Below are 27,222 nucleotides of genomic sequence, written 5' to 3' on the forward strand. Positions count from 1 at the left end.
CATTGATGTGTGTGGGTATTCTCTAGTTGTGGCAAATGAGGGCTACTTTTCATTGTGTTGCCTGGGCTTCTCATGGTGGCCTCTCTTCTTGCAGAGAATGGGCTCTAAGCATGCAGGCTTCAGTAGTTACAGCACTTTGGCTCAATAGTTGTGGCACACAGGCTTAGTTGCTCCGTGGCACGTGGGGTCGTTGATCCCTGGATCAGGGATCAAACTCGGATCCCCTGCATTAGCAGGCGGATTCTTAACCACTGGACCACCAGAGAAGCCCCACATTCCTTTCTTTCTTTGTCTTATTTCACTAAGCATAATACCCTCTAGGTTCAACCATATTGTTGCAAATGGCAGAATTTCATTCATTTTTATGACTCAGTAATATTTCATTGTGTATGTATATCTATATATATCACATCTTCTTTATCCATTCATCTGTTGATGGACACTTAGGTTGCTTCCATGTCTTGGCTACTGTATTGAAATAAATAGTTCTGCTATGAACATTGTGATGCATGCATATTTTTGAACTAGCATTTTCATTTGCTTTGGATATATGTTAATACCTTGTAGTGAAATTGCTGGATCATATGATCCTTCTATTTTGCTTTTTTTGAGGAACCTCTATATTGTTTTCCATAATGGCTGCACCAATTTACAATCCTACTAACAATGCACTAGAATTCTCTTTCTCCACATTCTTATCAACATTTGTTATTAGTAGACTTTTTGATGATAGTCATTTTGACTGGTGTGAGGTGATAATCTAACTGTTGTTTTGATTTGCATTTCTCTGATTGGTGATGTTGAGCATTTGTGTGTGTGTGTGCATGCCTGTTGGCCATTTGCATATCCTTCTTGGAAAAATATCAATTCAGAACTTCTGCCCACTTATAAATTGGGTTTTGATACTTAACATTTTATGGTCTATATATGTATTTTGAATATTAACCTCTTGGTAATATTATTTGCACATATTTTCTCCCATTCCATAGGTTGTCTTTTCATTTTGTCAATAGTTTCCTTAGATGTGCAACTTTTTTGTTTGATAGCTCATTTGTTTGCTTTTGTTTTTCTTGCTTGAGACAGATCCAAAGAAATATTGCTAAGACCGATGTCAAAGTTTGTTTTACCTATGTTGTCTTCTAAGGGTTTTATATTTTTAGGTCTTACATTTAAGTCCTTAATCCAGTTGTAGCTTATTTTTGTATATAGTGTGAGAATGCTGCCAAATCTTCCCAATATTATTTATTAGAGGCTCTCTTTACCCCATTGCATATTCTTGCCTCCTTTGTCATAGATTAATTGACCATGTAAGTGTGGACTTATTTCTGGGCTCTCTATTCTGTTTCATTGATCTGTTTTTGTGCCACTGTGTTGTTTTGATTACAGTAGTTTTGTAATATAGTTTGAAACCAGGGCGTGTGATACTCCTAGCTTTGTTTTTGTTTCTCAAGACTGTCTTGACTGTTTGGGGTCTTTTGTGTTTCCATACAAATTTTTATATTATTTGTTCTAGTTCTGTGAAAAATGCTACTGGTGGTTTGAAAGGGATTGCACCTACAGTGCATGACACTCAATGAAATAAGGGAGGTGGGAAATACAAATACTATTTTATGTCACTTATATGTGGAATCTAAAACACAAATCAAATGAACATAACAAATAGGTTTGTAGATAGAGAAAAAATAGATTGCCAGAGAGGAGGAGTGTGGGGAGGATGAATGAAACCAGTGAGGGAGATTAAGAGGTACAAATTTCCAGTAAAAAAATGAATCATGGGGATGTGATGTATAGCATGGGGAATATAGTCAATATTGTAATAACTTTGTATGGTGACAGTTGATAACTAGACTTACTACGGTAATCATTTTGTATTGTATAGAAATATCGAATCACATGTTGCATACCTGGAGCTAACATAGTGCTGAATGTCAACTATACTTCAATTATAAAATAAAAATAAGTGAAAATAAGAGAAAAATGCTATGTTGATAAGGTGAAGAGTAATAGTGTCTAATATATATTAGACTGTAAATAGAAACTATGAGCTAGTATGTCCTCTTTTCAAGCTCTACAAATCCTCTGCTGAAATATTTTTTCCACACATGAACAATTTGAATAGGACAATTCACTAATGTTTCTAAAGTAAAACTGTCCATCTTTAAAGAATATTTCTTTCAAGGGTCAACTGTCTCACTGACAGGAAGAGGACTTACACATGCAAGTCCTATTAACATTAATAGGTGTTACCAACATAAATTGCCCTGTAGTGACAGGCGATAAGACCCTCCAGTCTACCAGAATCCAAGTTCTATTGATGATCTGTCAAATGGTCCTAAGAGTCATCATCATCACAAAGAGCAGACGTGGCAACCTGTATGGGAAGGGCATCTCATTGTAGCCCCATAGCTAAACTATAATAGGAAAAAAAAAAAAAAGTGGTTTTCAAAGTGTGACCTAGGATGTTAAGGGTTACACCTCTTGCATTTTTAAAAAGCCATCATTACAGAATTTAAACATATCAAAGCACTTGTTTAAAAAAGTGTGAATACTCTGAGCTTCAATGCGCTTGAAGGATAATCTAGCTACTTGTTTAAAAAATTCAATTAACCTTATCTTTTTTAAACTTGATTTATTAATAACACAGATAAATTGCCAGTTTAGAAATACTGATGTTATCTTTTGAATACATCCTGTCTGAGAAGATTTAGAAACTACCTGGAATTCACAGAAAATGTCACTCTATAATTATTTGATTCAAGAACAAATCAGTTCAGTGAATGATTTCTGCATGAAAAGAACATCAACAGTCTCTTATCTGTTGTAAGCTACTGGGGACTCAACCACCACAAAGAAAAACATTTCAGATTCTCATTCATGAAGTAAATAAGAAAAACATTTCAGAGTCTCATACACTAAGTGAGATGGGAAAACAGTTTGCAGGTAGTGTATTGTAATGCCATACCCCATGCCTCAGAACACTGATTTCAAACAGAATGAAGCTTGATGTTGGCATCTAGAACAGTTTGCTAAGCAAATCATACCCATGTATCATTTGATTGCCTTTTTCAAAAGCCTGACACAGTCGGCAGACGCCTAGAAATAAAATCAAATATATAGCTGGAAAATTAACTGAGAGGTTAAATAATAGACCAATATCAACAAATAAATCAATTTCAAGACAATCTTCCATTTCTTGGCATATATACAAAATTTTAATATTAAAAAATAGGATACCACACCTGAAAGGCATTAAAACAGACTTTATTTCCTCTGAAAACTTACTGTTACAGTGTGCAAATTATGAATAACCATATATTCATGCTTTCTGAAATGCACTTAAGAAAATCAGTCAAGAGTTGAGAGAAATTATCCTAATGGCAGTAAATACTTATCTGTAAGAAAATTGCTTTAAAGGATCATTACTATATAGTGATAAAATTTCAACAAAAAAATTTTTTTTGAGGTTTTTAGGACTTTAGACATACTTTGCTTTCTCCAGAACTATAGCTGTGACAGAAGTTAATCATTAGCATGCCCATTATTTTGGGCAGAGGGCTGCCAATCTCAGAAATTACTATTCCAGAAGTTAATCATTAACATGACCATTTTTCTATAAGCAGCTAAGTATAATAGTAGATGGGAAAATTATAACTCAGTTTTCCTGTAGAAAAATATATGTTTATTATATATATATATGTATGTTTTTCTGGGCAGGCATACCAACTAGACAAAAATACAGTAGCAACATAGGGTTAGTAATCTGTTTTCATATTGCTGACTAAACTGAATGGTATTATCACTTTGGCTAAGAAGAAGCATGCATAACACATTTTAAACACAGGAATAACAATTCTTTGATAACAGCAATTTTCAAAATTTAAAATTAGCTAATGAAATTTCTGCATCATGTACAAACATCTAAATTTTATTCATATGACTTCATGCTTACGGTTTTACAATAAAACCGAAAGACTTTTCTTTAAAGCTCTGAAAATAAGTATTTGCAGTAAGACAGCTGAAAAGAATGTTCTTAGAATAATTTCTATTACATTCTGAGGCAAGAGGAAGTATCTAAAGTTTTCTAACACAAAGTTTTAAACAGCTGTGTATTATCTTAATCATCACTAATGATATTCAGGAGCTTTTAAACATTTCAACAGTATTAATAAATAATCCAGAAGAGAAATTCTGATACTGGCTAATGGATGAAATAGGGTACAGTATAGATTGGGCCATGAGACCACAGAATATCTCCTTCATTGTTCAGAGAACTGTAGTAAAGCTATCAGAATTTTTCTAGTTATTCTGGGTCTACCCTGATTGGCTGTTTACATAAGTGTGCATGATGTATCAAGAAGCCTTAACTCTAAGACTATAACAAAGTACAATATTTTAATTGGTGCAGCTTACTGCATTTGTATCCAAACTCAATGCTCTCATATAGTGGAACCTTTTATATTGCTGGTACTGCAGGGCAGGACCAATACCCAGTGCTTATAGGTGTCTATTTTGCATTCAGTGCATACCATAGTTGGGTTTCAGGAAATATAATTTAAGACAGATCTGAATCCACATAACAAAGTAGGTTATAATGTAATTCTATTGTCCCTGATTTGTATAACATTATAAAAAGGGAAGAGAGGGATAGAGGGGATTAAAGAGATAGGGGAAAGGCTGTGCAATGGGGAGAGGGGTTAGGAGTAGCCTGAGAGGCTTGGAAGGTTTTCCTCTGGATTCAGCTATATCTGCTGAATTTAAACCCTGCTGGGGGGTTAAAAGGTGAGGCAAGAGCTACATTCTTTCCATTTCTCATGAGTCTGTGACCGTAAAGAGCTGGCTGAAATCTGGAGAGGTCAAAGCCCTGCTACAGCTGAAGAATGTAAGAACTATGTGCTTTCTACTGTAGCCATGGCTCTATGATCAGCAATACCGGCCAGACAGCATGACAATACACTTTCAATGAATTTATTTATTCAAATAAGTTGTTAAGTCCAAACTATTGCTCAAAGAAGATAAACCATCAGAGCTCAGCATTTGGAAAGATTTTAATACAGGCACTCACTGTACCTAGATTTGCTGTCTATTCACAGCCCTTATATTTTTATGTTAAGTGCATATTAGGGTTTATCAATTGTCATATTCTGTTTAGAGTCATTGGTGGTTTCAGGTCTAATTACTAGAAAAGGAATATGAAGAGTTTATAGAATGTTTTCCTTATAAAGATTTAAAACCACAATTCTATATGTTACTATGTTTACTCTTCTATAAGACTATTAAATACTAATTTAAGAAATAGATTTTTATTTTAAAAGCTTAATGCAATAAAAACACTATGATTTATTGTATTGGGGGAAGTGACAGCAAGCAACTATTTGCTGCACGAGATCTGATATTCACCCCCAAGTCAATGAGAAAATTCTGAAAGCACTTTTATTCCAGAAAAATCATTCTAAGGATAGCACTTCATATATCTTCAAAATAATTCTTATACAGTAGACATGTAGAGAAACTGAGGTGCAGAAAGTAAACATTTTCCCTAATATCATATTAGGCAATTTGCAAATATCATCATCATATTTGCCTAATATCAGTATAGCTAGGACAAAATTAGGTCCATAGACAATCAGGTTAGTGCTCCAGGTACTCAACTAGAAAGAATTTCCAAACACCAAAGAAGCCTATTCAAATCTTTCCTTTCATTTTCCAGTACTGAGCTTTTGTAGAATGTTCAGGACTCAAATACAAATACTATTAACATTAAAAAAAAAAAACAACAACAGCAAGGGACTCATGCCTTGCTTGTAAAAGTGTCTACTTTAATATAGTATCTTCAATTCTCTTCAAGATAAAGAACAAAACAAACCTCTATTTCAAAGATAGGCTCCTGCTTGGATTACAATACTTTAATTTTTTTCAGCTACATAAACTCATATACTTTCATCATTTGTGTCACAATGCTCACACCCATAAAGAAAATATAACTCAAATAATCAAAGGAAATTTTTGAGCCAATTCAAAATATGTGGCTTTCAAGCAAAGTGGCAGGCAAAAGCTGTCCTAATACCACAGAATTACTAACAAGGCATAGGATCACTTTCATAAACATAGCTATATTTCTGGGAATCAATCCACTTTATAATTTTTATCTGCTAATTCCACAGGTTTGGTATCTTAAAGCAGGCAAGTCAATGTGCTTTACAAAGTGTTTTGTGGTCTTAGAATGTCCTCTTTAAGGAAAATCCCCTTTTGGATATCTTTTATTGTTTTTCTTGGTAATTCTGCATGTTAACTGGCTGCTGTCTTGTAACATTTTTCAAACAGTTCTTCCATCAAGAAGACTCTCAGGCTAGGAGGATTTTCCACAGTGTGGTATCCAGTTTGGCATATACTCATTACTTAGAGGGCTCCTCTGGGTTTTTCAGATTTGAGCTTTCTTTGGGAGTCTCTGAGTTGGCCTCTGGTAAGGCACTGGATTCTGAAGCCTCTGGTTGTAAATTGTCTCCATCAAGGATAATGTCTTCAGGATTCGGTGGGGGAGGACAGAAGTCTTCGTTGGGGCAGATTTGTTGGAAAAGTGCTTCAGCCTGGCCAGGGAAGAAAGGGCACAATAGTTTTTGAACACTAACATAAAATATATGAACCTTTTTGGAACAATTTAAAAAATGAAGTATCATCCTTATAATCATTAAGTTACAGAACTTTATACAGCATATATAACCTTCTAAAATCTGCTTTCAGAACTCAAATACATTCATTCAGACCCACCCTTCAAGTATATCAGTACTTGATCAGGTGCCTAGTCAAGACTTTAAGGTCATTTATTCTACGTGTCAACAGAAATAAAATTTCTTTTAATATTCTTTATATAATTTCTTAATAGAGCTTATCTGTGATATCTGTAGTCGAATTTAGCATATACCAATTTTAACAACTGTTCAAATCAAGAACATTGTTCACTGTTCAACTATTTGCTTTTCTAGTTTTCTTCCCTCTGCTTTGAGAAGTATTACATAATCCAAGACTATGGACTCTGAATAGAAAACCAAGCCAAATGCAGTAGTGATGTGATCTAGGGAATGTTTAATTAGCATCTGAGCCTTGCTCTCTTTGTCTACAGCACAGAAGAGAGTAAACTTCTTTATATTGTAAACTGTTATCACTGTTATTAATAATAATAGAAATTGAAATGTCAAGATTTAAGCTGAGCTTAGTCTGGCAGGGTAAGAGAATAAGAAAGTAAATGTGATCTTAATTAAAAACAACAAACATATACACACATACAAGAAAGTAAATATGGCAAGTAGCACTGCTATTCTATTCTAAACATATTCCTAGTTTTATTTAGATGAATATACTTCTTTGTTAGATAGGGGTCCCTGCCAAGTTAGGTAGCTTGCATGCTACCCTACTGGTAAAAGAAAGTCATTAAAGGGTTTTAAGACATATGCTTGTTTTGCTTTAAAGTTTACAATGTCTGTCTGTACCACTTCAACCCTCTGTCCTAATGTACACACAAGGTCATCCATTAGGCCAGGCCAGGAGTTGACAACTACGGCCCACAGGCCAGATCCAGCCTGTTGTCTGTTTTCATAAATAAAGCTTTATTGGAACAGTCACTCTCATTTATCTATCTATAGCTGCTTTTGCATTGCAATGATGGAGTCAAGCAGCTGCAAAATACATTATATGGGTTGCAAAATCAAAACCATTTGCTAGATGGCCATCTATAATTGCATACTCCTGCATCCAGTAAATAGAACAGTTTCTTTCCTTCATAAGTAAAATTCAAGGGCATATTTTTGGACCTGCCATTTAACTATGGTTATTTTCAAATTAAATATTTGAAATGCCTGCTTTGCTTGCTTCCACCCAGGGATCACACTATATACATCTTTGAAGGAGACATTTAGTCTCTAGAAACAGGAGGACTGGTGTCAGACAGAGCCTCTACCTCACACTTTAGTTACTCTAATGGTCATTTTGTGTTTTATCTCTACCTAGTCTACCTGAAAAAGTTCTTCTTCCCCTTCACTCTCTGGATGCAATCACCACATCCTATTGATTTTATCTCTTAGTTCTTGACTCCATATGTTCTTAGAGACACAGATGCCTAGACACAGCTCAGACATGCACCATCTTTCCCTGGAACAACTGCAACATCTCAGAACTGGACTAGTCAATTTGCCTCTAGGATTTTCCTGTGTAATCATTTTTTATGCTGCCCTCAGAGGGGTCAATGGAAAATGAAATTCTGTTTATGCCTTGTGCTTTGTTACTCAGTAGTCTCTGACTCTTTGCAACCCCATGGACTGTGACCCGCCAGGCTTCTCTGACACGGGAACTTCCAGACAAGAACACTGGAAAGGGTTACCATGCCCTCCTCCAGGGGATCTTCCAAACTCAGGGATGGAACTCATGTCTCCTTTGTCTCCTGCATTGCAGACAGATTCTTTACCTGCTAAGCAATCGTGTTCTGGCTTAAAACTCTTCTAGACCTAAATCAAATCCCTTATGATTACACAGTGGAAGGGAGAAATAGATTTAAGGGGCTAGATCAGATAGAGTGCCTGATTAACTATGGATGGAGGTTCGTGATATTGTACAGGAGACAGGGATCAAGACCATTCCCATGGAAAAGAAATGCAAAAAAGCAAAATGGCTGTCTGAGGAGGCCTTAAAATAGCTGTGAAAAGAAGAGAAGCGAAAAGCAAAGGAGAAAAGGAAAGATATAAGCATCTGAATGCAGAGTTCCAGAGAATAGCAAGGAGACATAAGAAAGCCTTCTTCAGTGATCAATGCAAAGAAATAGAGGGAAACAACAGAATGGGAAAGATGAGAGATCTCGTCAAGAAAATTAGAGATACCAAGGGAACATTTTATGGAAAGATGGGCTTGATAAAGGACAGAAATGGTACGGACCTAACAGAAGCAAAAGACATTAAGAAGAGGTGGCAGGAATACACAGAAGAACTGTACAAAACGACCAGACAATCACGATGGTGTGATCACTCACCTAGAGCCAGACATCCTGGAATGTGAAGTCAAGTGGGCCTTAGGAAGCATCACTATGAACAAAGCTAGTGGAGGCGGTGGAATTGCAGTGGAGCTATTTCAAATCCTGAAAGATGATGCTGTGAAAGTGCTACACTCAATATGCCAGCAAATTTGGAAAACTCAGCAGTAGCCACAGGACTGGAAAAGGTCAGTTTTCACTCCAATCCCAAAGAAAGGCAATGGCAAAGAATGCTCAAACTACTGCACAATTGCACTCATCTCACATGCTAGTAAAGTCATGCTCAAAATTCTCCAAGCCAGGCTTCAGGAACACGTGCACCGTGAACTTCCAGATGTTCAAGCTGGTTTTAGAAAAGGCAGAGGAACCAGAGATCAAATTGCCAACATCCGCTGGATCATCAAAAAAGCAAGAGAGTTCCAGAAAAACATCTATTTCTGCTTTATTGGCTATGCCTAAGCCTTTGACTGTATGGATCCCAATAAACTGTGGAAAATTCTGAAAGAGATGAGAATACCAGACAACCTGACCTGCCTCTTGAGAATCCTATATGCAGGTCAGGAAGCAACAGTTAGAACTGCACATGGAACAACAGACTGGTTCCAAATAGGAAAAGGAGTACGTCAAGGCTATATACTATCACCCTTCTTATTTAACTTCTATGCAGAGTACATCATGACAAACACTGGGCTGTAAGAAGCACAAGCTGGAAGCAAGACTGCAGGGAGAAATATCAATAACCTCAGATATGCAGATGACACCACCCTTATGGCAGAAAGTGAAGAGGAACTAAAAAGCTTCTTGTTGAAAGTGAAAGAGGAGAGTGAAAAAGTTGGCTTAAAGGTCAACATTCAGAAAACTAAGACCATGGCATTCTGGTCCCATCACTTCACCCGAAATAATGGGGAAACAGTGAAAACAGTGTCAGACTTTATTTTTTGGGGCTTCTAAAGTACTGCAGATGGTGACTGCAGCCATGAAATTAGAAGACGCTTCATCCTTGGAAGGAAAGTTATAACCAACCTAGATAGCATGTTTAAAAGCAGAGAGATTACTTTGCCAACAAAGGTCCGTCTAGTCAAGGCTATGATTTTTCCAGTGGTTATGTATGGATGTGAGAGTTGGACTGTGAAGAAAGCTGAGCGCCGAAGAATTGATGCTTTTGAACTGTGGTATTGGAGAAGATTCTTGAGCGTCCCTTGGCCTGCAAGGAGATCCAACCAGTCCATCCTAAAGGAGATCAGTCCTGGGTGTTCATTGGAAGAACTGATGCTAAAGCTGAAACTCTAATACTTTGGCCACCTCAAGTGAAGAGTTGAATCAGTAGAAAAGACCCTGATGCTGGGAGGGATTGCGGGCAGGAGCAGAAGGGGATGACAGAGGATGAGATTGCTGGACGGCATCACTGACTCGATGGACATGAGTCTGAGTAAACTCTGGGAGTTGGTGATGGACAGGGAGGCCTGGCCTGCTGTGATTCATGGGGTCGCAAAGAGTCGGACACGACTGAGTGACTGAACTGAACTGAACTGAATAGGATAAAAATCCAAGATGATTATGGCGAACAAAACTCTTCAGGCCTATCTTCTCTGTTATCTTCTGGTTCACCTCATCTCTTCCTCTCAGACTTTTTGCTATACACTATTATCTGTTTGTTGGAGGCATCAACAGTACGTGAACCATTAGGTTCCAGATGTTCAAGTTGGATTTAGAAAAGGCAGAGGAACCAGAGATCAAATTGCCAACATCCATTGGATCATGGAAAAAGTAAGAGTTCCAGAAAAACATCTATTTCTGCTTTATTGACTATGCCCAAGTCTTTGACTTTGTGGATCACAATAAACTGTGGAAAATTCTTCAAGGGATCAAAATACCAGACCATCTGACCTGCCTCTTGAGAAATCTCTATGCAGGTCAGGAAGCAACAGTTAGAACCGGACATGGAACAACAGACTGGTTCCAAATAGGAAAAGGAGTACATCAAGGCTGTATATTGTCACCCTGCTTATTTAACTTATATGCAGAGTACATCATGAGAAACACTGGGCTAGAGGAAGCACAATCTGGAATCCAGATTATTGGGAGAAATATCAATAACCTCACCTATGCAGATGACACCACCCTTATGGCAGAAAGTGAAGAAGAACTAGAGTTTCTTGATGAAAGTGAAAGAAGAGGGTGAAAAAGTTGGCTTAAAACTCAATATTCAGAAAACTAAGATCATGGCATCTGGTCCCATCAATTCATGGCAAATAGATGGGGAACAGTAGAAAGAGTGACAAACTTCACTTTTTGGGCTCCAAAATCACTGCAGATAGTGACTACAGCCATGAAATTAAAAGATGCTTACTTCTTGGAAGAAAAGGTATGACCAACCCAGACATCATATTAAAAAGCAGAGAAACTACTTTGTCAACAACAGTCCATCTAGTCAAAGCTATGGTTTTTCCAGCAGTCATGTATGGATGTGAGAATTGGGACTATAAAGAAAGCTGAGTGCCAAAGAATTGATGCTTTTGAATTGTGGTGTTGGAAAAGATTCTTGAGGGTCCCTTGGACTGCAAGGATATCCAACCAGTCCATCCTACAGGAAAGCAGTCTTGAATATTCACTTGTAGGACTGATGCTGAAGAAGCTCAAATACTTTGGTCACCTGATACAAAGAATGGACTCACTGGAAAAGACCCTGATGCTGGGAAAGATTGAAGGCGGGAGGAGAAGGGGATGACAGAGGATGAGATGGCTGGATGGCATCACCGACTCAATGGACATGAGTTTGAATAAACTCTGGGAGTTGGTGATGGATAGGGAGCCCTGGTGTGTTGCAGTCCATGGGGTCAGAAAGAGTCAGACACAACCGAGTGACTGAACTGACTGACTTCTTCAACTATGATGTTTACAGCCTAGGCTTGTGCAAATGCTATAATGTATGGAATGTTTCAATTTGATTGTCTTCGATTTGGATGAAGAATTGCTACTCATCTTTTATATCTTTCTGTGTAAGGTTCTCTGACTCCCAGATAGAACTTGTGGCTCCTCTATATTACCTTTATACTTTCAATATCATTCTTCTTGTTTTTTAAATCTATTCTTTTATTTGTTTATGGCCTCACCATACAGCATGTAGGATGGTTCTCGAACCAGGGATTGAACCTGCACTCCCTGCACTGGAAATCGAGTCTTAACCACTGGACCATCAGAGAAGTCCAAATATATTTTTTGCATATACCACACTGCACATACCACACTGCAATGTCATTTGATTCTATGTTTTTCTCCCTTCAGTTCAGTTCAGTTCAGCTGCTCCGTCGTGTCCGACTCTTTGTGACCCCATGAATTGCAGCATACCAGACTTCCCTGTCCGTCACCAGCTCCCAGAGTTAACCCAAACTCATGTCCATTGAGTCGGTGATGCCATCCAGCCATCTCATCCTCTGTCATCCCTTTCTCCTCCTGCCCCCAATCCCTCCCAGCATCAGAGTCTTTTCCAGTGAGTCAACTCTTCACATGAGGTGGCCAAAGTATTTTCTCCTTTACTAGACAGTGATTCACCCAGGAATGATGACTAGGTTTTAATTAACTCTGAATCCTTAGTGCCAGGCATGGAATAGAATCTCTCTCTCTCTATATATATATATATATGACATATGCATATGTATGTACATATATGAAATGTATGTTGTAATATTTACATCCAACATCTCTACAATAGTTTACACACACACACACACACACACACACACACACACACACACGTAGCTATACATGTAAGTTTAGTTCAGTTCAGTCACTCAGTCGTGTTCGACTCTTTGCAACCCCATGAATCCCAGCACGCCAGGCCTCCCTGTCCATCACCAACTCCTGGAGTTCACTCAAACTCACGTCCATCAAGTCGATGATGCCATCCAGCCATCTCACCCTCAGTCGTCCCCTTCTCCTCCTGCCCCCAATCCCTCCCAGCATCAGAGTCTTTTCCAGTGAGTCAACTCTTCACATGAGGTGGCCAAAGTACTGGAGTTTCAGCTTTAGGATCATTCCTTCCAAAGAAATCCCAGGGTTGATCTCCTTCAGAATGGACTGGTTGGATCTCCTTGCAGTCCAAGGATATATATAAACGGAAGAATTTTAGAAACTGTATATTGTGCAAATATTGAATATAAACACTATAATTATTATTACTCTTTTACTTCTACTCCAGTTCCTCTGTATCTTACACCTTGTCTCTCTTTTGCCACCTCTCTACAGGATAGATTCCTCTGAACCCCAATATCCGTGGCTGGATCCCTCTCAATCTGTTTCTGTATATTCCTGTCATGAACGACGTGTGTCCTAAGACTGCCAACCAACTGCAGGTTTTGCTGTCCTGCCCTTATTTGTACTCTACCTGATGTGGAAATCCCCCTTTAGCCCATCTGCCACTGGCCCCTGCTGTTGCTAATTTCCCAAAACCAGACTCTGGCCTTTCCCAAGTCTCTCCTCTCTTTCCAACTTCTGGAACATTTTAGCACCATCACTTTCTGGAAGGTCTTTCTGGAAGCTTCTTGGTATGTTTCATTTCATTTGCCAACTAAGCCACAGTTCTGAGAGTTATACAAAGAGGTTGGTTCAGAGCACTTGTCAACTTTTAATCTTCGTCCTTTTAAAACCAGAAGTAAGCTTAAAGGGTAAAGGCTTTCATGTAGTTAAAACAATTTAAAAGGGTTAATTATATTGTGACCAAGTTTCCTTATACTGGGAAGTACAGAGAAAAAAAGCTGAGGTGATAGAAACAAGTCCGATGCTGTAAAGAGCAATATTGCACAGGACCCTGGAATGTCAGGCCCATGAATCAAGGCAAATTGGAAGTGGTCAAACAAGAGATGGTAAGAGTGAACATTGACATTCTAGGAATCAGCAAACTAAAATGGACTGGAATGGGTGAATTTAACTCAGATGACCAATATATCTACTACTGTGGGCAGGAATCCCTGAGAAGAAATGGAGTAGCCATCATGGTCAGCAAGAGAGTCCAAAATGCAGTACTTGGATGCGATCTCAAAAACGACAAAATGATCTCTGTTCATCTCCAAGGTAAACCATTCAATATCACCGTAATCCAAGTCTATGCCCCAACCAGTAATGCTGAAGAAGCTGAAGTTGAACGGTTCTATGAAGACCTACAAGACCTTGTAGAACTACACCCAAAAAAGAATCCCTTTTCATTATAGGGGACTGGAATGCAAAAGTAGGAAGTCAAGAAACACCTGGAATAACAGGCAAATTTGCCCTTGGAATGCAGAATGAAGCAGGGCAAAGACTAATAGAAAATGCACTGGTCATAGCAAACACCCTCTTCCAACAACACAAGAGAAGACTCTACACATGGACATCACCAGATGGACAACACCGAAATCAGATTGATTATATTCTTTGCAGTCAAAGATGGAGAAGCTCTATACAGTCAACAAAAATGAGACCAGGAGCTGACTGTGGCTCAGATCATGAACTCCTTATTGCCAAATTCAGACTTAAATTGAAGAAAGTAGGGAAAACCACTAGAGCATTTAGGTATGACCTAAATCAAATCCCTTATGATTATACAGTAGAAGTGAGAAATAGATTTAAGGGCCTAGATCTGATAGATAGAGTGCCTGAGGAACTATGGAATGAGGTTCATGATATTGTACAGGAGACAGGGATCAAGACCATCCCCATGGAAAAGAAATGCAAAAAAGCAAAATGGCTGTCTGGGGAGGCCTTACAAATAGCTGTGAAAAGAAGAGAAGCGAAAAGCAAAGGAGAAAAGGAAAGATATAAGCATCTAAAAACAGAGTTCCAAAGAATAGAAAGAAGAGATAAGAAAGCCTTCTTCAGCGATCAATGCAAAGAAATAGAGGAAAAGAACAGAATGGGAAAGACTAGAGATCTCTTCAAGAAAATTAGAGATACCAAGGGAACATTTCATGCAAAGATGGGCTCGATAAAGGACAGAAATGGTATGGATCTAACAGAAGCAAAAGATACTAAGAAGAGGTGGCAAGAATACATGGAAGAACTGTACAAAAAAGATCTTCACAACCCGGATAATCACGATGGTGTGATCACTCACCTAGAGCCAGACATCCTGGAATGAGAAGTCAAGTGGGCCATAGAAAGCATCACTATGAACAAAGCTAGTGGAGGTGATGGAATTGCAGTGGAGCTATTTCAAACCCTGAAAGGTGATGCTGTGAAAGTGCTGCATTGAATATGCCAGCAAATTGGGAAAACTCAGCAGTGGCCACAGGACTGGAAAAGGTGAGTTTTCATTCCAATCCCACAGAAAGGCAATGCCAAAGAATGCTCAAACTACTACACAATTGCACTCATCTCGCACGCTAGTAAAGTAATGCTCAAAATTCTCCAAGCCAGGCTTCAAAAATATGTGAACCGTGAACTTCCAGATGTTCAAGCTGGTTTTAGAAAAGGCAGAGGAGCCAGAGATCAAATTGCCAACATCCACTGGATCATGGAATAAGCAAGAGAGTTCCAGAAAAACATCTATTTCTGCTTTATTGACTATGCTAATGTCTTTGACTGTGCATCACAATAAACTGTGGAAAATTCTGAGAGAGATAGGAATAGCAGACCACCTGACCTGCCTCTTGAGAAATCTGTATGCAAGTCAGGAAGCAACAGTTAGAACTGGGCATGGAATAACAGACCAGTTCCAAATAGGAAAAGGAGTGTGTCAAGGCTGTATATTGTCACCCTGCTTATTTAACTTCTATGCAGAGTACATCATGAGAAATGCTGGACTGGAAGAAACACAAGCTGGAATCAAGATTGCCGGGAGAAATATTAATAACCTCAGATATGCAGATGACACCACCCTTATGGGAGAAAGTGAAGAGGAGCTAAAAAGCGTCTTGATGAAAGTGAAAGAGGAGAGTGCAAAAGTTGGCTTAAAGCTCAACATTCAGAAAACGAAGATCATGGCATCCAGTCCCATCACTTCATGGGAAATAGATGGGGAAACAATGGAAACAGTGTCAGACTTTATTTTTTTGGGTTCCAAAATCACTGCAGATGGTGATTGTAGCCACGAAATTAAAAGGCGCTTACTCCTTGGAAGAAAATTTATGACCAACCTAGATAGCATATTTAAAAGCAGAGACATTACTTTGCCGACTAAGGTCCATCTAGTCAAGGCTATGGTTTTTCCAGTAGTCATGTATGGATGTGAGATTTGGACTGTGAAGAAGGCTGAGCGCTGAAGAATTGACGCTTTTCAACTGTGGTGTTCGAGAAGATTCTTGAGAGTCCCTTGGATTGCAAGGAGATCCAACCAGTCCATTCTGAAGGAGATCAGCCCTGGGATTTCTTCGGAAGGAATGATGTTAAAGCTGAAACTCCAGTACTTTGGCCACCTCATGCGAAGAGCTGACTTATTGGATAAAACTCTGACGCTGGGAGGGATTGTGGGCAGGAGGAAAAGGGGACAACAGAGGATGAGATGGCTGGATGCCATCACAGACTTGATGGATGTGAGTCTGAGTGACCTCCGGGAGTTGGTGATGGACAGGGAGGCCTGGCGTGCTGGGATTCATGGGGTTGCAAAGAGTCAGACACAACTGAGTGACTGAACTGAACTGAACTGAACTGAATGTTTACTTAATATTGTGTCTGTCAGTCTCTAAGTCATGTCCAACTCTTTGTGACCCCATGGACTGTAGCTCACCAGGCTTCTATGCCTATGGGATTTTCCAGGTAAGAATACTGGAGTGGATTGCCATTCCCTTCTCCAGAATATCTTCCCGACCCAGTGATCAAACCTTGGTCTCCTGTATTGTAGGCAGATTCTTTACCATTTAAGCTACAAGGAAGTCTAAAAACAGAAATATTTTTGTCAATCTAGCAGTTTAATGTATTTAGCATGCATCTACATTAACAAGATGAAAGTACTGTACACTACACGTGTGTACTAGCAGTGTGGTCCAACAGACCTGAGGTTAAATCTTGGGTCAAAATTTACCAGCTATGTGATCTTTGGTCAAGTTATTTAGCCTCTTTGGGCTTTAATTTCCTCATCTGTAAAATGGGGATGCAACAGATACTTACCTCATAGGGTTGTTTGAGGACTAAATAAGGTAATATATATATAAGATGCTTAAGACAGTGCTTGGCATATAGAAAATGCACAGTAAATGGAAGCTTCAGGAAATAAGACACCTAAAATTGCCCTCTCCCTCAATAGCTTGAGAAAGTAAATGCTACTGCACTATGTGAGCAACCTGACAGCTCTTACAACCAAGAAGTTCATCTTTAACTTACAAATTATGTACCAAAAGTCATAAGCAATTTGCTGATCTCTCCATATAAACAAAATTCTAATGGTGGTTATACTACCAGTCCAGCATCAGCCAATTTAACCCATTTCATACCTGAAATATAATACAGAGTACAGCACTATTTAACTATTCTTGTTCTCAAGGCAGTGGCAGCTCAAAGGCAATGGGGACACCTGAAAGAGGAGTGAGCTATCACTGCCTTGGGAGTACAGACTAGTAGGGACTACAGACCAGTCTATTTATCAGTATGTGTGGGTTAATGAAACATTCCTCATATAAGAAAAGAAGTATCTATGTGAGGTTCAGAAAAAAAATAGAACACAGACCACAAAACTAGCAAGTCACAGAAAGAATTACATAATCAGGAATGTCTTGGTATGCTCCTGCATACAACTTTAACTTGTGAGTATCAAACACAGATTACTTCTTATTTTTAATGTCTTCAAATCATAGCTTCAAATGAACACAAGGGAGACAGGTCTATGTTATTCAACATCTATACATTTACAAATAAGAACAGCAGATGCAAACTTGACAAATAGTAAAATGAAGCATTTTACTTAAAAAAAGGAAAATGGAAATCTCCAAGTGCTTATGTTCCTACATGGGCAAAACTTAGGTGATATTCTGAGGGTTTTATAGACAATTTGGAAGACAGGAGTCATCAATTAGCATTTGGGATGAACACAGTGTAATATACTAGAATTAGAACACAGTTTATGTGAATAAACTGGCTATTTTTAAAAGTTATTATTGATGCCCTTTAACGTAGGCATTATAATATTTCTCCTAAAACTTATTTGAGGTTAAAAGCTATATAACAAATATAAGCTTACTTAAAATTAATAGCATATAATAATTAGCACCCAAACTAGCATTATTGTTTTCTTCTGTGGTAACACTGTACTCAAGTCTATCTTCTTGGGAAGCAAATTAACTCATGATAAAATTATCCTTTAATTATAATTTCTAGCTTACAGCTTAGATCACATTAGCACTTGTATACTAAGTCCTTATTTAAGGCCTTTCATCTTGGTTAAAAAACATTAAAGTTCACTGATAAATAAAGTTATCTGGCTGATAACTTGTTGGTAATTTCTGCTTGGGAAAAACTGGAACATCAAAGCAAAAACGACCTGGCCATTTTAAGCCATAAATGTAGATACTGAACTATTCTGGGTTCCTATTAAACTAACAGAACAAAAAATGGATGAGAGATGTGACTTCCTGTTTCTGTTTCTTATCATTGACTAAATATGATTATCCTGGATTACCATTAGACTCTGAGGATTAAAAACAAAGAATCTGGCAAACAACTGTAAATGTATGGGTCACGGCCTTGCTGCTATGCTGAAAAATTAGATTAAAGGCTCAAAGAAGCCATTTGTTCCTATAAGATCCTTGCTACTAGTGGGAATGAAATTTCCACCTGTAGTCTTAGAAAAATGTTAAATTATCCATTTGTTGATTCAAAAGATAGATGTACTAACTATACTGCTGAAAAGGTTAGACTTATGCCTCAAAAACAGTATTTTCTGCTCTTCTCTTTTGGTAAAGTGCAGAAAAGTATATTTGTACATGCATATGAATTTTCAGCTTAGTAGAGTCTTAATTTATTTTTGGCATTTTGTGTCACCTACCTTGTACCTTTATAGCCCTGCTCAGGAGTGCTGTCACAAATTCAACCTTGATTTAACATACTTCTCAGCAGTTATTATAGTAGCTTTGGGATACCAGCTTGTGTCAAAACATTAAAGGAATCATGTTCACTGTGAAAAACTGTATGTTCTTTTCCATGATGAGAATGTGCCTTAAAAATGCCATTTAAAAAATACATCTTGTGTGTCTTACCAGTTACACGCCTTTTGAAATGACTCAAGTTTAAAGAGGAAAAAAGTTCATGCATTTCAAAATACACTCATAGACCACAATTTAAATTAGAAGCAATGTCTCTTTAGAATATTGGCATTATAAATTCATTTTCTGGATATGTACTTCTAAGATCTTCTATCCTTATCCCCACAATGGAACTCATAAACAATCTCTTATATTTCATCATTATATTCAAGACCAGGACAATATACTACATTAAAATTTTAAATACTACATTTAAAATATATTTAATGCAGCTTTGTTGTTCAGAGAGAAAATGTTTAGGAGCAAATTACAGAGATGGTATTAAATGAGAGAGATGCTCTTTTAGTCCACCTCTCAGAGGAAAAAAGAATTCACTTTCCCTACCACACCAACTTCTTAATCTAAAACTGAGAAAGACCAACAGCCTTACCTGTTTGACTGCATTATCATTTCCTAAAGCACAGTCTGGGCCAGAGCAGACATAAACGTTTGATGGTAAATCATTATAAGAGTTCCTGCTGACATCTGAAGAATCTCTCATATTGAAGTAAAGACCCCATAGAAGTCTTGGCTTTTCAATTTCTTCATTTTCTAAATGTAAACATAAATTTTATGTATATCTAATGTACAGTATACCTCTCAATTACTATAATAAGTAGCCAATTACTAACAAAGTCATAACTATACATTATAGTAAATCAGAGCTTTGTATTTCAACAAAAATATATCTGCATACACATACTCTAATACATGTATATGATATTTCAAGCAATGATGGCTTTTCAACCTAAGACAAGTTGGATTTAAAAATTATTTTGATTATCAGTAAGTTACTTAGATTTAACTCCAATCACATTTTCTTGGACTTTTCTTATTTCTCATCACCAGTATCAAAGTGCTTATGATCATATTCATCTTTAAATTATGCTAGTGAAGTAAGAAGTTAACATAAACTGATTATCTTATGTTTCACATGGATAAACCAACTTCAATTATAAAGTCAATACTATACATAGGATTATGAGAAGACCAGAATAGAAAAATCTGTAGACAAGGAGTACGGAAATTCCCTGAAAGTCCGGTGGTTAAGACTTGGTGCTTTCACTGCTGTGGCCCAGGTTCAACTCCCAGTTGGGGAACTAAGATCAGATAAGTATATGGCATTTAGCAAATAAAGATAAAATATGAAGTAGATTACAGTTACCTTCAGTTAGGGAGGAACTGAGGGAAAGTACAGGTTAATGGCCCCCCAAAACAGTGGAAACAGTGTCAGACTTTATTTTTGGAGCTTCAAAATCACTGCAGATGGTGATTGCAGCCATGAAATTAAAAGATGCTTACTCCTTGGAAGGAAAGTTATGACCAACCTAGATAGCATATTCAAAAGCAGAGACATTACTTTGCCAACAAAGGTCCATATAATCAAGGCTATGGTTTTTCTAGTGGTCACGTATGGAAGTGAGAGTTGGACAGTGAGGAAAGCTGAGCGCTGAAGAATTGATGCTTTTGAACTGTGGTGTTGGAGAAGACTCTTGAGAGTCCCTTGGACTGCAAGGAGATTGAACCAGTCCATCCTAAAGGAGATCAGTCCTGGGTGTTTATTGGAAGGACTGATGTTGAAGCTGAAACTCCAATACTTTGGCCACCTGATGCAAAAGGTTGACTCATTGGAAAAGATCGTGATGCTGGGAGATTGAGGGAAGGAGAAGGGGATGACAGAGGATGAGATGGCTGCATGGCATCACCGACTTGATGGACATGAGTTTGGGTAAACTCCGGGAGTTGGTGATGGACAGGGAGGCCTGGCGTGCTGCGATTCATGGGGTTGCAGAGAGTCGGACACAATTGAGTGACTGAACTGAACAGGTTAATGGCATTGTACAAGAGAGAGGAATCAAGACCATCCCCAAGAAAAAGAAATGCAGAAAAGCAAAATGGCTGTCTAGGAGGCATTACAAATAGTTGTGAAAAGAAGAGAAGTGAAAAGCAAAGGAGAAAAGAAAGATATACCCATTTGAATTCAGAGTTCCAAAGAATAGCAAGGAGACATAAGAAAGCCTTCTTCAGCGATCAATTCAAAGAAATAGAGGAAAACAACAGAATGGGAAAGACTAGAGATCTCTTCAAGAAAATTAGAGATACCAAGGGAACATTTCATGGAAAGATGGGCTTGATAAAGGACAGAAATGGTATGGACCTAACAGAAGCAGAAGATATTAAGAAGAGGTGGAAAGAATACACAGAAGAACTGTACAAAAAAGATCTTCACGACCCGGATAATCACGATGGTGTGATCACTCACACTCACCTAGAGCCAGACATCCTGGAATGTGAAGTCAAGTGGGCCTGAGGAAGCATCACTATGAACAAAGCTAGTGGAGGTGATGGAATTCCAGTACAGCGATTTCAAATCCTAAAAGATGATGCTGTGAAAGTGCTGCACTCAATATGCCAGCAAATTTGGAAAACTCAGCAGTGGCCACAGGACTGGAAAAGGTCAGTTTTCATTTCAATCCCAAAGAAAGGCAATGCCAAAGAATGCTCAAACTACCACACAATTGCACTCATCTCATATGCTAGTAAAGTAATGCTCAAAATTCTCCAAGCCAGGCTTCAACAATACGTGAACTGTAAACTTCCCGATGTTCATGCTGGTTTTGGAAAAGGCAGAAGAACCAGAGATCAAATTGCCAAAATCCGGTGGATCACTGAAGAAGCAAGAGAGTTCCAGAAAAAATATCTATTTTTGCTTTATGGACTATGCCAAAGCCTTTGACTGTGTGCATCCCAATAAACTGTGTTAAATTCTGAAAGAGATGGGAATATCAGACCACCTGACCTGCCTCTTGAGAAACCTATATGCAGGTCAGGAAGCAACAGTTAGAACTGGACATGGAACAACAGACTGGTTCTAAATAGAAAAAGGAGTATGTCAAGGCTGTATATTGTCACCCTTCTTACTTAACTTATATGCAGAGTACATCATGAGAAATGCTGGGCTAGAGGAAGCACAAGCTGGAATCAAGATTGCTGGAAGAAATATCAATAACCTCAGATATGCAGATGACACTACCCTTATGGCAGAAAGTGAAGAGAACTACAAAGCCTCTTGATGAAAGTGAAAGAGGAGAGTGAAAAAGTTGGCTTAAAACTCAACATTCAGAAAACTAAGATCATGGCATCTGGTCCCATCAATTCATGGCAAACAGATGGGGAAACAGTGGAAACAGTGGCTGACTTTATTTTTCTAGGCTCCAAAATCACTGCAGATGGTGATTGCAGCCATGAAATTAAAAGATGCTTACTCCTTGGAAGGAAACTTATGACCAATCTAGACAGCATATTAAAAAGCAGAGACATTACTTTGCCAACAAAGTCCGTCTAGTCACGGCTATTGTTTTTCCAGTAGTTATGTATGGATGTGAGATATGGACTATAAAGAAAGCTGAGCACAGAAGAACTGATGCTTTTGAACTGTGGTGTTGGAGAAGACTCTTGAGAATCCCTTGGACTGCAAGGAGATCCAACCAGTCCATCCTAAAGGAGATCAGTCCTGGGTGTTTATTGGAAGGACTGATGTTGAAGCTGAAACTCCAATACTTTGCCCACCTAATGCGAAGAACTGACTCATTTGAAAAGACCTTGATGCTGGGAAGGATTGAGGAGGGAGGAGAAGGGGACGATGGAGGATGAGATGGTTGGATGGCATCCCCGACTCAATGGACATGGATTTGTGTGGACTCTGGCAGTAGGTGATGGACAGGGAGGCCTGGCATGCTGCGGTTCATGAAGTCGCAAAGAGTCAGATACAACTGAGCCACTGAACTGAACTGAACAGGTTAATGGCTAAAGGGTGATGGAAATATTCTAAAACTGACTGTGGTGATGTTTCAACAACAAATTAAAAAACAGTGGATTTTACACTTTAAATGGGTAAACTGTATGGTATGTGAATCTCAATAAAGCTGATTAAAAATAGTATATACAAGATTAAAACTTGGATATCCTCACTCACTAACACTCTGTCCTACTAGATTACCAAAGTAATGCCAACCAACAAGAAAAATACGATTATGAGACTGTAAGTTGTTTTCAGTACACATTCTCTCATTTACAGCAAGCATTTATTATATATGTTAGGTATCAGGCTAGGAGCTGGGAATACAAAGATTGAGTAGACTTAGTCCCTATTCTCTTGAATTTTCATGTTCCCTAATACAGAGCATAGTATACAACAGATGCTCAATGAGTAGTTCTTGAACTAATTTTAATTCTGTTTTCAGGTAGTATGATATGCTATAAAAAGTTATTAATCTCAATAACTAAAGCCTATTCCTTGCTTTCAAACTGTGAAATGATGCTTCCAAACTGTGGTGCTGGAGAAGACTCTTGAGAGTTCATGGACAGCAAGGAGATCAAACCAGTCAATTTTAAAGGAAATCAACCCTGAATACTCTTTGGAAGGACTGATGCTGAAGGCGAAGCTCCCATACTTTGGCCACCTGATGTGAACAAATGACTAATTGGAAAAGACTTTGATGCCGTCCAAGACTGAAGGCAGAAGGAGAAGAGGGGACAGAAGATTAGATGGCTGGATGGCATCACTGACTCAATGGACATGAACTTGGGCATACGCCAGGAGATGGTAACGGATAGGGAAGCCTGGTGTGCTGTAGTCTATGGGGTTGCGAAAAGTCATATATGACTTGATAACAGAACAGCAACATTCCTTGCTATCTTAATAATTATTTTTATGCCTCTCCTCCTTGGAAATGTTATAATTACATTTTCTTCGGTTGAAAACAGAAAACATTACTGTTAATATATTTATTGACTACAATGTTTTCTTAGCCTGAATTTGAAGAAAAACTCAAATTTTATATATTGGTAACAATGGATGTACATGACAATTACCCAAGAGCATGAAGCACTATGGGAATCATAAAGAAAATTGTAAAGTTATAATTATCTAGTTAATTAAATCTTATTTGTTAATTTATAATCAGTGTAGAAAAGTTAGCTAATTGTAGTATTCAGTTAAAAAGAATGCCCCATCCCCCCAATTCAGGACAAACAGGCATTTATTATACTTAACTCAAAATATCTCCACTAAAGAATACCAAATATGTTCTTTTCCTTGTTCATCCTGAATAATTTATAATTATTAATGTGATAGGACACAGAAACTATGGATGAAGTGATTCTTTAAGACGTCCCCTTCTAATGTCAAGATCTATGAGTCTAAGGTATCACCAGCTTTGTGTAACCACACAATAGATGGCAAAGACTACTTACTAACAAAATTAAGGAACATAAGATACTCATATTTCATAGCTAAAACTATATGGCTCTTAGTAAGTTTATTGGTGAGTTTAGTTTCATTAAATGTTACAGGAAGATAATTAAACATAGTGCCTATCACTTGTGAAACCAGACTGTAGGAGCATTGCAGAAAAGTGGGCTAAGATCTGGAAGTCCCTTAATATTGCTCATTCCATTTCTAAGCATATCATGTCTAGTCAAGGCTATGGTTTTTCCTGTGGTCATGTATGGATGTGAGAGTTGGACCGTGAAGAAGGCTGAGCGCCGAAGAATTGATGCTTTTGAACTGTGGTGTTGGAGAAGACTCTTGAGAGTCCCTTGGACTACAAGGAGATCCAACCAGTCCATTCTGAAGGAGATCAACCCTGGGATTTCTTTGGAAGGAATGATGCTAAAGCTGAAACTCCAGTACTTTGGCCACCTCATGCGAAGAGCTGACTCATTGGAAAAGACTGTGATGCTGGGAGGGATTGTGGGCAGGAGGGGAAGGGGACGACAGAGGATGAGATGGCTGGATGGCATCACTGACTCGATGGACGTGAATCTGAGTGAACTCCGGGAGATGGTGATGGACAGGGAGGCCTGGCGTGTTGCAATTCATGGGGTCGCAAAGAGTTGGACACAACTGAGCGACTGCTCTGAACTGAAGAGAGCTTATCTTATATTTTATGAAAGTTCCAGCTAAGAGGAGGGCCTTCACTCAATACAAGTTGGGGAAAATGAATAATCCTATTAATTTAAGAAAGAAATTTCATAGAGGTTGAAGCTTTGAAAGGAAACCAAGAAAATGAAAAGTTAACATAGGCTGAAGATAAATGGTCTAGATACAAGGGAGTTATCAGGCTTTGACCCTAAAAGCCTGAAAGAAACATATAATTGCTTCATCTTTCTTTGAGGCCAGCTTGAAGGTAGAGAGCTGGAAAAATAACATGCAGTTTTGCAGTGCACAATTGTCAAAAAATATTAAAGCTGCCAAGGTTTGGATAGGAATATATCACTTGGCCAGAAATAGAACTGGTTTTCTGCAAAAGCTCATTTCATTCAATTAGATTGTGCAAAGACTAAACAAGGAATAGGTAATTTAGAATAAAATCTTGCACAAATTAAACTGAGGCAAGTACAGAACAAAGTAGCCCAAAGAAAATCAACAATGGTGCACCAAATAAAAGCAACAAATAGTCTACAGTTGCATGTCATGTCTAGGGAGAGAGTGAACTACTTTAGCAACATAGCTAACATGAGACCAAGAGAGCAGGAAACTACTACAGATACCACCTAGACTGAACACAGCAAATACAAAAAGGAATTAAGATAAGGCATTTGACTTCTCAGTCCAGCAATTCTGAATACCCTCATCAGCCACCTTTTTCAAAATGACATCTATAAGGGGAATTCCTGTTTTTAGGCAGTGCTACTTTTTGACATAGGAACGGAATGAGATGGAATGAGGTAACTTCACGTGTTGTGCCCAATGGAGGGAAAAAGAGAAAGAAGATGGTACAAGTCATGATACTACATTGCACACATCTGAAGCTACTGTACTAATGAAATTCCTGCTTCAGTTTGTATGGAAAAATCATAAATTCCTGAGTAAAATAAGTAATACTTAGGAAAAATCTACCAGTGCTTAGAAGGATATTATGGAATCTAGGGACTTCCCAAGTGGTGCTAGTGGTAAAGAATCTGCCTACCAATGCAGGAGATGCAGAAGATATGGGTTTGATCCCTGGGTTGGGAAGATCCTCTGGAGAAGGAAACGCCAACCCATTCCAGTATTCTTTCCTGGAAACTTCCATGGACAGAGAAGCCAGGCGGGCTATAGTCCATGTGGTCACAAAGAGTCAGAAATGACTGAGTGACTGAGCATGCATGCATGCATGGATTTTTGAAGAATTAATGCACCTATGAATGGTGAGCAATCACCTCATTTTCTCACCCATAGAATCAGGTTTATTAGGCATAAAACATCTGAAATGTCCTTGCATTGTGAAGCAGGGAAGAATTTAGAGATTTCTGATGTTCTTAAAAGGCCTGGGAAGTAGGGCTCTTGGAAGTATTAGTACAACTGCTTCTTTAAGGCATAGCATATGATAAGAGCTCCAGCTGATACCTTAAACATGAACAAGGAAGGGGAGAAAACAGAAGGCAAGGACACTGAATTTCTCAGATACAAAGGAAAAGTAGTACTGTGTTTGAGAAGAGAAGATTACCTTTTACAATAAATAAACTTCATTAAAGTGACTAGGCTGACTTTCATGGAAGCTTATGAAGCACAGCACTACACAGAACATAGAATTCAAATAAAAAGAAAATAAGCTTAAATAATGTTATTCTTTTGGCATGAACTTTAAGAGAAAATATTTATAAAGCTCTAAAGCATAAGGTTTCATATCACTGTTAGATAATTAGAACATTAACAGTACAAGCCACCAATCCGTGAAAACAGGGGCTTTTGCTATAGAGGAGAATGTGCTTTAATGTATTAAAAGTTCATATTGTTCATAAAGTTCCTTCTTCCTCATTTAGGCAGGAAAATGAATTGAGTTCTCTTCTCCAGGTGACTTTGCCTCTTTGACCTGCCATGGCCCAGTGCTCACTTTATCTGGTGATTCATTTTCAATAACTCCAACAGTATTTGTTCTGACATTTTAATTAAAATATGACCACTACCTCATCCTGATGATAAAAAGGCCTATGTGTCAGTGAAAACTAGCTTTTCAG

The 27,222-nt window shown here is 38.2% G+C and overlaps 1 protein-coding gene across 2 annotated transcripts in view; it reads right to left on the reverse strand.

Annotated features, from left to right (window-relative positions):
* Nucleotides 1-3,245: 3,245 nt before the first annotated feature.
* The window catches only part of CHM (CHM Rab escort protein), a 249,481-nt gene continuing 225,504 nt past the window's right edge, over nucleotides 3,246-27,222 (reverse strand). Inside the window, exons 14-15 of one of the 2 annotated variants that reach the window (XM_004022232.6) lie at nucleotides 19,610-19,770; nucleotides 3,246-6,584 (exon numbers count right to left, since the gene is read on the reverse strand). In XM_004022232.6, the coding sequence (XP_004022281.1) occupies nucleotides 6,393-6,584; nucleotides 19,610-19,770 (353 nt within the window). In that variant the 3' untranslated portion in view covers nucleotides 3,246-6,392. The remainder of the gene's footprint in view (nucleotides 6,585-19,609; nucleotides 19,771-27,222) is intronic. The other variant, XM_042242472.2, reaches the window with a different exon arrangement.

This window comes from Ovis aries, chromosome X (genome assembly GCF_016772045.2).
Source record: "Ovis aries strain OAR_USU_Benz2616 breed Rambouillet chromosome X, ARS-UI_Ramb_v3.0, whole genome shotgun sequence".
Taxonomy (NCBI): domain Eukaryota; kingdom Metazoa; phylum Chordata; class Mammalia; order Artiodactyla; family Bovidae; genus Ovis; species Ovis aries.